The sequence below is a fragment of the Manacus candei genome, unplaced genomic scaffold (assembly GCF_025592945.1).
Source record: "Manacus candei isolate 608988 ecotype Guabito, Panama unplaced genomic scaffold, ASM2559294v1 h1tg000056l, whole genome shotgun sequence".
Taxonomy (NCBI): Eukaryota; Metazoa; Chordata; class Aves; order Passeriformes; family Pipridae; genus Manacus; species Manacus candei.
In genome coordinates, this window is record NW_026138104.1 from 7442064 (window position 1) to 7455161 (window position 13098).

Below are 13098 nucleotides of genomic sequence, written 5' to 3' on the forward strand. Positions count from 1 at the left end.
TTTGCTTTGCTGGGAATATACTACTTTTGAGCCAGTGGATGGCCTCTTTGTGTGGTGTTTGGAGTTCTGGTATAAACGAATATAGTTCAATGTTTCATTCTGCACTTCCACAGGCACTGCAGGGTGCCACTGATAATTTTGAAGGAATACCTTTAAGCTGCAGCAAGGAATTTGCTCAGCCTGTGATGATATTAACTGTGACGGAGCAGCGCTGCTCAGGTGTGAGCAACATTAGAAGCAGCAAAATGTAACTTGAAAATCAGCTTTTACCGGTATAAAACTTTCTTTCAAGGTGAGCCAGACTCTCGCGTTTGGCTCTCTGGAGAGCGAGCAAGCCATAGCCCTCTGCTGTCAGCCCTTCCACGTCAGGCTTTCTTTGATGTGTCCCAGCAGAACGTAATCGGATACTGTGAATCTTTTCAACCTGAATCTTGTAAAAACCTGGGATTTCTTTTAGCTGTAAGCTGAACATGTCGAGGTAGCACTGAGTTGGAAATAAGGTAATTAGTGTGCTTTTGCATATTCTGGAGGCCTTGTTAAAACAGAGTAACATCCCATCCTGACCACATGCATAGCACAAAGCAGGAACATCGTGCACTGTTCCGCCAGAATTTGGAATTTTGCCCCGATGAGAGACACAAATCAGATGACAACTTCAGACGTGTCTCTGCAGCTGTAAATGGAGTGGTGAGTTCACGAGGTCTGCGCTTCCTCTGAGATTAATTTTGGGGAAAAAAAAAAAAGTCCTGTAAAGGTAAAAGCCCTGAATAACTAAGTAATCCGACTTTCCCCCTTAGGTGTATGGGGCTACAACAGGATCTCCCACAGATAGTGATCATCCTAAAGAGAAGAGGGAAGGGAAAACTGAAGAAGAATTGGGTTCTGATTCATCCAGTACAGCTGACAGTAAAATTGGCTTTTCAATGAATGACAATCCTACATTTAGCAAGGGTTTGTTTGTAGACAGTACAGACTATTCTAACAAAAACCTTCAGAATAAGAGCACAAACCTGTCTGGTGTCAGTTTGCCAGAGGATGACAGACGAAGAGGGGCTCAAGATATTTTAGGATCCCATATTCCAGCTGTTGAAACTGGAAAACAAAAGCCAAACTACAGACTCTCAAGAGATGCTCACCAAGGCCTGCCACAGGGTGAAGCCTTGCAGAGCACAGGCAGGCACATCCCCGTCAGCAGCGTTGCCCCTCTCGTGAGGCACACCCAGGAGGCCACAGGGCCTCAACCTGCCTCGCAGGAGCAAGAAGGTTCTGCAGTGAACTACAGTCAGGTTGTGCTAAGACCCAAAGTGTCCAGAAGTAATAGTTTGAACAGCATTGAAGAGATAGACTCTCCAGCTACTTCTCCAAGTGAAGATAGCCCACCCACAGAAAACATCGCCTTCATGATTACCAAAACAGCTGTGCAGGTCCTCTCCAGTGGAGAAGTTCACGATATAGTCAGCCGGAAAGGAGGAGACGTGCAAACAGTGAACATTGATGCGAGGAAGGACGTGGCATCAGAGAAAGGTATCCCAGAGAACACAGACAGCGAAGAGCCAGTGGTGTGTCTGGACAAAAAACCTGTCATCATCATTTTTGATGAACCAATGGATATCAGGTCAGCGTATAAGCGGCTTTCTACAATTTTTGAGGAATGTGATGAGGAGTTGGAAAAAATGATGACAGATGAAAAGATAGAAGAGGAAGAGGAGGAGGAAGACAATGAAGCACATGAAGTCTCTGAGAGCCAGAAGGAAGAGTCACCAGTAGTTAATGACAGAAAAGCAACTGCAGAGCACTCAGCAGCTCACAGTCTCCAAGAGCCGTACCTGTTTGACCTTCAATCTGACTCTGCAGAAAGCAGACCTCCTGCAGAAGAGGAAAGCACAAAGACAAATTTGAACAAATACCGTCAGATCTATGGGCTAAACACAGAAGGAAACTCAGACTCTGCCGATCAGTTTGGAAGCAGGCAGGATTCTAAGAAAAAATTCAAGTTTAAATTCCCTAAAAAGCAGCTGGCTGCTCTGACGCAGGCGATACGGACAGGAACCAAGACTGGGAAGAAGACCTTACAGGTTGTGGTCTACGAAGAAGAGGAGGAAGATGGGACCCTGAAGCAGCACAAGGAAGCAAAGAGATTTGAAATCACTAGGTCTCAGCCTGAGGAGAGTGACAAAAGTCCTTCTGGGAAGCAAGAGGGACCCTCCGGAGCTGCAGTGCCCCTATCTAGGACTGATGAAATTCGACAGAGTACATACAGGACACTAGACAGCCTTGAGCAGACTATAAAGCAGCTGGAAAACACCATCAGTGAAATGAGTCCAAAACCTATCCCTGAAAACACATACACCTCTGAGGGAAGCACTGTCCCCTTCTCTGCCCAGATAGTACCAGAGACCCCATCCCGAGAGCGTGTAGTGCTGGATGAGAACCTTGCTGGCGTAGAGCCCCCTGCGTCCATCCCAGCCACTTCACGTAAGGTACCTTAGTCCAAGAAATCAAACCTCCAGCTGCTTTCTAAAATCTGCAATAATCACCATTAAAACAAGAGGGTCTTGTGATTTGTTTGCTTCCTTTCAGGTGGCTTGTTTGGGCTCCCCACAAGGTGTCTAACAGCTAATAGACCAATGGTTTTGGGGATTTTTTAATCTCTGCTGCTGATTGGTGATGGGCAAATGCAGGGGAGCTGGGCCGAATAATCTGCTGTGTGAAATGACAAGCGTCACTGACATGAAATCCAGGCTGATCAGTAGCTGAGCAGTTTTCTCCATTTGATTCTGGAAATTAACACCTGCGGTGTGAAGCTCCTGAACTTTCCCTGCATGTAGTACTGTGGCTTTTTTTTTGGCGCATGGTGTGCAGTCCTCTCTTGGAGCACCGTGGTACTGATCACACCTTCTCCTTGTCTCCCCTCCCTGCCCCTCCACTCATTTCCGCAGGGCTCCAGCGCTGCCTCCCAGACAAGCCGGATGCCAGTCCCCATGACTTCAAAAACTAGACAAGGAAGCATGGAGAAATCCGGCAAACAGCACAAGCTGCAGGATCCACGCCAATACAGACAGGTAGTTTTACCCTAAACCCGGTGTTTGGATGGACATTTCATGTTGTTTGTTTATTTAAACTCCAGTAACTGACTGAGATTATACCAAATATCGGATGCCTGAGGTCTAACTGGACGTCCTGGATCCTGGGGGCATGACAGTACTGATCTTTTCACCATGCTTGTGCATGCATGTCTGCAATAAAACACCTGCTGCTTTTTTATTTTTCTCTTTTGTTTGTTTGGTTTTGTTTGTTTGTTTTGGGCTTTTTTTCCTTTATAACTGTGGTATTCAGCTGTAATTTTAAGATGTCAACTACATGTTTACTTTCTATTTTGTAAATGTGGTGGTTCCTTAAGAGAACTGGGAATGCTTCTATTCAGAGTGTCTTTACAGGAAGCCTTGGACACTAACCTGTTGGTGTAGAGGTGGCAGTAGGTGCACATTAACTCTCCAGCCAGACATGTCTATTCACATGTTAATAACCCAGCATGGCCCTCGTAGTGACTGGTCTGTAACCCATAGATCACGCCTTCTCACAAAGCTCTGTTGGCTTTCACTCTCTCTATGCACTTTTCGTTGGGCACTTTGGGTTTTCTACCAGGTCCAGTCCACGGCTGCAAGACGTAGCTCAGGCCTTGAACTGTTAATTCTGATTCTCTGCAGGGCTGTTTTCCCAGGTCCTGTTGGTTTATCATGTTACTGGCTTTCTGACAAACTGTCTCCTGCCATCTTTATTTGCAGGCTAATGGAAGTGCTAAGAAAGCTGGTGGGGACTGTAAGGCTACTTCCCCTACCCTACCTGCTTCTAAGATCCCAGCCTTTTCTCCCACTTCTGGGAAAAGCAGCTCAGCACCTGCTTCTAGCGGTGACAGCTCTAACTCTCTTAATCCACCCACTAAAACCTCCATTCCTTCCTCCAACCTTCTCGGTCCTCAGTCAGGCCGCATAACTTACTCTACCTCCCTCATCCCCTCTGTCTCTAACGGCTCCTCCAAGTTTCAGAGCCCCACTTACCCAGGGAAAGGTCACCATCTCTCCTTCTCACTACAGACTCAAAACGGCCGGCCACCCCCTCCTTCCTCCTCTGCCTCCCCCCCCTCCTCTCTCTCCCCCCCTTCACTGAACCAAGGTATGAAGAGCATCAGGACAATCCACACACCTAGTTTCAACAGCTACAAGGCACAGAATGGAAATGCCGGCAAGTCCGCCCCATCCACGGTCAAGGAGCCATCCTAAAGGCTAAGCACGGCACACCTGCCAGGTCACCAAGGCTTTTTGTTCATTTTCTGCAGCCAATATTTTAACCAGGGAATGTAACCATTTAACTATATTGCTGGAGGCTTAATACTAATCACGTGCTAAATATGAATTACTACACTAGATTAGAGTGAAGCTTTTTGGAAAACTGTTGCTGTTGTAGTGATAAAAGAGCATTTTCTTCCTATAGGCAGCACCTCTTACAAAAAGTGTGAAGGTGTGTGAGTGAACTGGACTGCACGTGCACAGCGGTGTACTGAGCATGGGGAGTTGTATGGTTAAAAATTTAGTAAGTTGTTTTGTATAAAGCTATTTTTCATTATGGGGTCTAGAAGTGAACAGAGATATACTAAAGTGTGATTATATTCAATTGTAAAACTGAAACTAAAATATTTTTCTTTTATTTTGGTGTTATTTAGCTTTGTTACAGATTTCTATTTTTGTCAACAAATGTCATGGTTCCTTTCGAGATCTTTTTGCCAAAACATTTTGATACTATTGTAATGTACATTTGAAAGTAGTATGCTGGACAGTAAACCTCTACACAAGAAACAAAACAAGACTGGTCTTATGTGTGTATGAGGCAACTTAAACTATTGCACTGCCATTCAGATTATATTTAAGAATTTGCCAGCCAAGGAAAAAATAAATTGTTTTACACATATAGATAGTTGCTGATTACTTTTTTTCTTAGCTAAATCCACCCTTTTTCCTTCAGTTTTATTTTACTGAGACCTGGTAGCCCATTAATGCATTGCATTGTGGATTTTAAAATGTACACTTCAGTACTGTTCTGTATACTGGCAAACTTTTGTACATATCTATAAATATCTATAAATAAAGAAATACTGTATGTGGCTGGGCACATAGAGTAGTTTTACCACACCAAAGTTAATTTTTATGCATGCTTAAAAATATATATGGGGAAGGGTTGAAAAAGATGGATATCAGTTAAATAGGAAAAGAGTGAGAAACTTCCATAGCTCATGATTTTGTAAATAAATTTATTTGTATAACACCATAATGTAATATACAGAACTATGATAAGCAAAGATCTTTACAAAAATAAAGGGCTGCATGCTTATATATTTGTATTTGTATTTTCGGCTGGTCTCAAGTAGCTGCTAAGGTGTTTGCCTGAGAGCATTAAGCCATCAGGAGAAAAACTGACTTTATTTTCCCTGGATTAAAGCCATCCATAATTAATAATTTTAAAATTAAAGCTCATTGCTGGAACTCCCAGTTAGAAAACCAGCAAGGAGAGAAAAACCTTTGACTGACTGAGGTATCTTCTTTTCCATCTTTTAAGTGTTCTTTGTTACCCCTTGTGAAAAGGGAAGTTTCTTTTAAGTGTCATTTCCTGATGGTGCATCCCATGCAGGCAAATAACTAGAGAATGTAAACATTAGCTTATACCTCACAGACATAACACACGGTCTAGTTCCAGCAGGACCATGCCGAGTGCCATCCCCTTGGCTGCCATAGCAGCAAAGGCCCTGGTGCTTGCAGAGCACGGGAGCTTCAGTGTGGGGCTGAGATGAGCCCAGGACAGGCTGGGTGGCTCCAAAGCCAAAGTGAAGCGTTAGGCACGTTCAGAGTGCCCACACTGAACCACCGGAGTGAAGCCAGTTCTCTTCCAGCCACTGCAGAGCAGCAGTGGTCTGGAAGAAGTAGAGCCTGGTCTGTTTTCTACTTCCTCACATGCTGAGTACACGACTCCCTTGCTCTGAAGGGAACTCACCTCATCTGATGCCGTAGCTTGTTACCAGGTTCCCCACACAACACACAGCACACACAGGGAGCACCAGCGTGATACCACACTCCTCCTTTACAGTACACAGCCAAAATGCAAGCTCAAGCTAAATGATGAGCATAGCAGATTTTGTTCTTAAACTGTTAGTTTGACATTCCCCATGAGCAGGCAGGGTCCCCAGTGGCTCTGGCATTGCTCCCACTGCTGCTTCTTCAGGCGAGGGGCTACAGCAGCATTGGGATGAATTTAGACCCAGACCGTGGTTGTACAAATAACCAATGACCCTGCACAGTCACTGGTGGGCAGTAAGGCAGTGCTGTACTCACAGGAATTATTGCTTGGGGGGGTGAATGTGGAAATTGCCATCAGGGAGTGAACACAACACCCACTTGAGGCCTCGGCTACGCTGCTACCTGCACATCTTCCATGTTTTGTGCACCTGCTCAGTGCTGAGGTGCAGCACCCGCCAGGAAACATCAACAGGCTCAGCCAGCACATAACCCACATAATCCCAGCACAGGCAGCGCTGCCGGGACCAGCGGGAGTCAGGCAGTGACGCTCCCTCGCCATCCTGCTTGTACAGCAATGAAGTTGCCAGGTGTTCACAGGAAAGAGCTGTGCACAGGCTGTAGTTCAGGAATGTTTCTGAACACTGGGCAGAGTATTTAGAAAAATCATCAAGTCTGGAAATAAATACCTTGAGCAAGAAGAAATCAGCACTGGCCAGTGATGAGAAAGCCAGGTTTCCCACTGCAAACCAGTTAGGAAGAGCAGTTTTGGTAGAGTTGGCTGCAGCTGGACTTTGGGACAAGAGCCATGGAGCAGGTACCACTGCAACAGGGCTCTGCACTGGCAGAGCAGCCCTTGGCCTCACTGCTCTGACACACCAGTAGTGAGGCAGTTCACCACTCCTTTTCGAGATGGAAGGAGCTGGAAGGTGAGCAGGACCTTCCTGCTGCCTGTTGTAGTCTGAGCCAGCCCAGAACTTCAGAGTAAGCCCCATCCCTGTGTGCCAGCTGATTCCTCCTGTGGGAACTGCAGCACAAAGTGACACAGCACAGAGCCCCTGCACAGGGCAGGACACAGGTGAGAAGCCAGAGCAGAAGAGGGTACATACACAGAGCAAGAAAAAGGAGGGATGTGCAGGACATTTCTGCCTAGAAGTGTACAGGGTCAAAATCCATCTGATCCCCACTAAGGGGCAGCTCTTCCATCATGCTTAAAAACGCACAGGCTCAAGAGCAGGTGGTCAAGGCAGATTTTTACAGTCTCATGACTGGGAGCCACAGGTACATGCACCACTTCAACGATGGCAGGCCTGTTAAGCCATTCCCGTTCCCAGCCAGGCGTCAGCCAACACCCTTATTTCCACAGGCTGACACAATTAATGGCTTGATTAGTATGTAAATGAGAATGGTGTATTGACCTGGCTTTGAAAACAAGATCACAGCTTTTTGTAGCAGATGAGGCCACATTTCAAACTCTTTCAGCCTGCCTGAACAAAGTGGAGGGATTCTCCTCAGATGCAGCAGAGAGGAACCTGAAACCCTCACGTGCAGCTCAGCAAAGAATTTTCCTTCAGCTCTGCAGCTGCACAACAGAAGAAGAAAAAACTGTCTGAACTGTGGGCATGTCTTAATTCCACATTATCAGTCCTGTGAGCAATACTAATGGGGATCTTAACAAGCCCTTTAAAGTCTAAAAAGCAGCCATACAGAACCTTCCAGCTCCCAGAAAATGCAGTTCAGACTAAACCACCCCCACTAAAGCAAGAGCTGCTGTTAGGAACCATTTTAAAAATCCAAACACTATTGCTACCAACACAGTTCATACTTCCATTATTTCCTCTTCAGATCTCAGCCTAGGCCTGTCCCAACTTGCAGCCACAGAGCTCCAAGCAGTCCTCAGACCAGAAGTACTTTCCAAGCCAGTTTGAATCCTTCTGATGATCACAAATTGAGAAACAAAAAATGGACACAAATTGCAATGTTAAGAAGTTCTGTTTAAACATAAAAGCAGCACCTCTTTTAACTGTAAGTGTGACCAAACGCTGGCACAGGTTGCCCAAGGAGGTTGTGGAGCCTCCAACCTTGGAATTATTCAAAAACCAACCACAGCCTCAATCCAGAGTACCTGCCATGGCTGCACTTGGCTGAGCTGGGGGTGGACTAGGAGATGCCCAGAGGTCCCTGCCCACCTCACCTGCACTGCAACCTTGTGGGACTGCCCAGCCCACTGAATCCAGCTTCTAGAGGAAATAGTGGCACTAACAGTATCTACTTCAGGACAGCCTACTGTATGCACACACTTCCCTTCTTGAGTCAATCAGACTGTCATCTTTCCGTTCCACAGAAGGGGGGGGGGAACAGAAATAAAATAAAACCCAATACAGTCAAAAAGCACTACAGGTAAGGGTCTGAAGCAGCTGCTGTTAAGATCAGAGCATAGCAATGACTGCTAAAAATATCTGTCATCTCTTGCCGCAATGGTTGAAATTTAAGGTGGCTCCAGTCTTTAAAGAGCATAAAAAGCATCAGTGTTTTTTCAGACTCAGATATGCAGTCACACACTGCTTTCTTAAGGTGGAGCTCAGTAACCTCCTCTCCCTCATGCACCTTACGGATTTGCTCCCTGCATCTCCCCTTCAAGTTCAGGGCTTCCCTCCCTCCCACCCTGCCTGCCAGGTCATCTCCTTCAAGAGCTGATGTACCTGAAAAGGGTGGAGCAGTGGTGGTCCAAATGACTGTAATCCCTTTCTTACATCCCCATGGATATCCTTGACTTACGTCCAAGCTCCTTCTGCAACTGCCCTGCAGCATCCACGCTGCCAGTGCAGCACAGACAATACCACGGAGGCTGATAAGGCCTTAAATTTGTACCTGCAGAATTGTCAGCCAATGCAATTCCTGTTTGGTGTGGGGTTTTTTTAATAAGTTCCTAATTTTTCAGAAGATGTGTTCTTTTTGAGTCAATACACTAAAAGTTCTGTGTTCTCAAGCATAAACGTTGGCAGCCATGCATGTAGCTTCAGGATTAAAATTATCAGTCATCTATAAACACAACAAAATGAAAATTAACTTGATTCACCAAATGGTTGTCAAATCAGAGTAAGATGCAGAGCCCCACACCCCTGTGTACCTCTGTAAAGTACACTGCTTCATTGAGAAGACCCCTGTACCTTACTGTGGGTGCTCAGTACACATTATGACAAGCATCTGAAAGCAATGATGGGACAAAATACACTTCCAGTAAAAGACAGTGTATGCTTGCTCATGAACAGCAGTACAGAGGCATGACAACGTTTTGTTGTGATTTTGAAACCTCTTGTTCAAATACACTTTACTATTAGGACTGAAACAAAAATCATCATTGGTTACTCTGAGTTTCACAAAACACACCCTTTCTTCCTCACACGGCACACAGGAATGCATCTAATGCACCCGCTTCCTGTTCACTCTGGGGGAAAAGACACTTTAGTTTGCAAGGACACCATAAGAATGTAGTCCATTTTTATGGGACCTGGTACTAGGTGGACCCAATTATGTGCTGAGAACTTCCTCAGAGCTCAACTGTCATACCTGACACTTTTCTTCGCAGCCAATTCTTATAATGATTCCTCACAAGGGTCAAAACCACAGTACATCAAAGCATGGGAAAGAAACGAGGTCTGCTTAAAAACATGTCAGCCAATACATCCTAGTACCACAATTCCTTCTCTTCCCAGTAACTGGACACATTGACACAGGTTTAATCCTCTGCCAAGCAAGCAACAGTGTAAGATATGGGGGTACCCAAAGTAAAGAACAGCTGTTTTGTTTTCAAGTAGGTGTCCAAGAACATAGAAGAAAAAAATAACTAGTATGGAGCTCACACAGAGAAGGGCTTTTAAGGCAGAAACTCATCTTTGTAGTTAAAACTGTAAAAAGTCCAAGACCCAAACTACAGTATTGTTCTGACTGGCAGATACAGATCTTCACTCTTTATGTCCTGAGGATGATCAGGGACATTTTTTTTTTCAGGGCTGCAAAACCTGCACATTAAATCAACTCGCTACATACCTTAGATGCAACTTATGTATCAAGATGAAAATATTTAACCAACTGAATCTCTCTCACATGCTAAAATCCACGGTGTTGTCCCACAAACAAAAGTTTGAAGAGAAATGTACTTCATCCAGGAGGAACTGCAGGGTTGGTGAGAGCATTTGCCGAATGCAACTTGTAAATGCGACATTCTAGAACAGCTCATCAGAAAGAATTTGAACCACACAAAGAGTCACCAAAACGATTTTATTTCCAGTGTTTAAGTGGGTATGCACACAGGCATGATACAGGTTTGGATTCATTAGGTCTTCATGCAGAATTATATTCTCAATAAAAGAAACCAGTTCCATCCAGTATCCACTATCTACACGCCTATGTTACAACATTTATATCAAATCTGGTATCTGAAGAAAAGATACACATGTAATATGTACATTTAAGTTACTTATTTTACAGAAAGATTAGAAATTCAAGTCACATAAAACTCAAAATCTGTATTAAAATTGGAAATATAAAACTCCAATATTTACTGGAATGCCTAAGGAATGGAAGCTCTGTAGCCACCTGTGTTAACATTTGTAAAATGTAATGAAACTCATTAACAGTAAAATGCATTCATTTGTTTGTAATAAGTTTCTCTAATTTAACAATATGGCACCCTAACAAACCAAATGAATTTATGATGAGGCACTTGTTAGTGACTAAACCAAAAGAACAATTTTCCTGCATACTAATGCCAGGCCAACTCTCAGTCAGAAAACCATGTATACACTACACAGCATGTTGCATCAGATGCTTTGTTCAACATTTGTATGCAGCCATCAAATATATTTTTTCTTAAAATATATATATATACTTTAACTTTAGTGTTCTTCTGGCTGTGGTAATGCACTGTGAAGACGTTCCACAGAGCATATTGATGAAACCAGCCCAAATGAAGGCTGCATAACAACAACAGTACAGGAAAATATATATATATATGTACACACACACGCACACACACACACACACAGAGTTACTGGGAAGTGTAACAGTAAGTTAATGAATTGCTGCAGTGGACATACCTTCCTGTTTCAAAGATACTGGTAGAATCGAGATCGAACCACTTGGGTCCCAGACAGTTTATGAGGATGGGCATCAACTGCTGGGCTGAAGTTGTTTTTGTTCATATTCTGATAATTTTCACCATTTACCTGGTCTAGTGGCTGAAATGGTCCCGAAGGTGGTGTTCTATTAATTAAAGTCAAGCTGCTGGAAGAACTGCCTTCATCTGCCTGCATGTCTGCAGATGAGGGCAGATCTACCTTTGATACATCTGCTAAGCTAGTGTTCTCAAGTCTGGGCTTTCCAGTTTCACCCGTATTAAGGTCAGTTGTGCTAGTGCGTAAACGTTCTCGTGCAAGCCAGTCTGAGATTGAGAGGTCCTGTGCTGGACATTTTGGCTTCAACCGAGTCACAGCTGAAAGCTCAGATTCTCTCTCTCTACTTTGACTTGGCTCCTGAGCTTTCCAAGCATTCAGGACACTTATTTCAGCGAAATCCCTCTGTCCTCCAAGCGTGTGCCTTCGCCTGATATTTTTTCTCTTTGCAGTCTCTGCAGAATTAGCTTTTTGATTCCCAACTCCAAACATATCATCTGCAGATGACTTGAGTCGCAGCTTTAACCTGTCTGTAATTTTAAGTCTCCAGGTAGGTTCTTGTTTGTCAGCCTCACTTCTGGCTGATGTAGCTAAACTGCTTGTCGATCTTCCTTTTTTCATGATGTCAAACATTTTGGTCACAGTAGGCAAGTCCTTCTCGCTCTTTGCATCCCCTGAACCCTCACTGTCCGTTTTGTGCCGTGCAGATTTTCTCCTGGAGAGTGTATCACATTCAATAAGTTTGTGTGAGCTAAAAAGTCTGCGACTCTCTAACTTTGGTGTGGAACTTCCCTCAGTACAACTTACTTCGCTTTCTTCTGAGTTCCTCCGACTGGTCTTCACCACTTCTGAAACTTTCCCTTTGGAAAGCCTTTCGGCAGCAGCGCTGGTGGCAAAGACAGGGAAGTCACTTTCACTGTCTGTCTCCATAGGACGCCCTTCGCTGATCAATTCACTTCTCTCATCATCAGCATCTTCTCCCTTGCTCTCTGTCACTGACTGCACCTCAGGGCTCAGCATACTGGCATCTAAACCAGTCAGATACATAGTAGATGAAGTAGTTGAATAATCTGAGGTGATGGAGCTGACATCAGCTGCTAAAAACTCATTGTGTTTAATTTCAGGGCTGGCTACTTTTTTGCATGAGTATCTGTGCTGGGAAGCCTGGGAGGAAGTGCTTAGCATAGTGCCGGAGTCAGACACTGTCTCCTCAACCTGGGAAGAAGACTGTGAAATAGGCATTTTTGGGTTATTCTTCTGCATGGTTTGCAGACAATTGAGATTCGATGATTTTGTACATTTTTCATGGTAAGGCAGTGAAGGTTCCTCTGACAGGATACTTTCTTTCTTTAATGACTTCTTTTCATCCTTTACAACATTCACATCTTTTTTACTGCTGTTCTCTTTTTCCTTCAGGACAAACATCCTCTGTTTTCTTCCTATCTCTCTCTCTCTTTCGTATTCCCCTTTAGCTGTGTCCTCTTTTGTTGTGTCACCACGAGATTGCTCTGCAAGCTCCTTCTTGAAAAACACATTATCCAACTCATCCTCTGAACTACTTGGTTGTGGTTTCTCTTTTGTTTTTTTCCGCTTGCGACTAGCTGCTGCAAAAATGGAGGACACAAGCAGTTCCTTGCTATACTGATCCTTTCCAGAACCCCAAGAACCCTGTTAAAAAAAGGGAGAGGGCATAATTAAAAATCACAAAGAAAAATTGTTAGCCTGACACTGTTTAGAGCACATCCTGAGCTTCACAGTATAAAGTCTGTCTTTATTCAGGAAACATTTCCATGCTCTTTCTGTAGTCTAAATGACGTTGCCCAAGAAGTCAATTTTCATCCTGAGAATTCCACTTTTTATCT

The 13098-nt window shown here is 44.2% G+C and overlaps 2 protein-coding genes across 25 annotated transcripts in view; one reads left to right on the forward strand and one right to left on the reverse strand.

Moving 5' to 3' along the window:
• Positions 1-4861, forward strand: part of KIAA1217 (KIAA1217 ortholog) — a 356899-nt gene extending 352038 nt beyond the window's left edge. For 14 of the 21 annotated variants that reach the window (XM_051802248.1, XM_051802243.1, XM_051802246.1 and 11 more), the window contains 3 exons: positions 798-2480; positions 2940-3062; positions 3786-4861. In XM_051802248.1, the coding sequence (XP_051658208.1) occupies positions 798-2480; positions 2940-3062; positions 3786-4280 (2301 nt within the window). In that variant the 3' untranslated portion in view covers positions 4281-4861. Of the gene's footprint in view, positions 1-797; positions 2481-2939 lie in introns of all 21 variants that reach the window. The other 7 variants (XM_051802259.1, XM_051802262.1, XM_051802261.1 and 4 more) reach the window with 4 other exon arrangements.
• A 5468-nt stretch (positions 4862-10329) lies between these two features.
• The window catches only part of ARHGAP21 (Rho GTPase activating protein 21), a 110131-nt gene continuing 107362 nt past the window's right edge, over positions 10330-13098 (reverse strand). For all 4 annotated transcript variants that reach the window (XM_051802268.1, XM_051802265.1, XM_051802267.1 and 1 more), the window contains one exon: positions 10330-12904. In XM_051802268.1, the coding sequence (XP_051658228.1) occupies positions 11171-12904 (1734 nt within the window). In that variant the 3' untranslated portion in view covers positions 10330-11170. The remainder of the gene's footprint in view (positions 12905-13098) is intronic.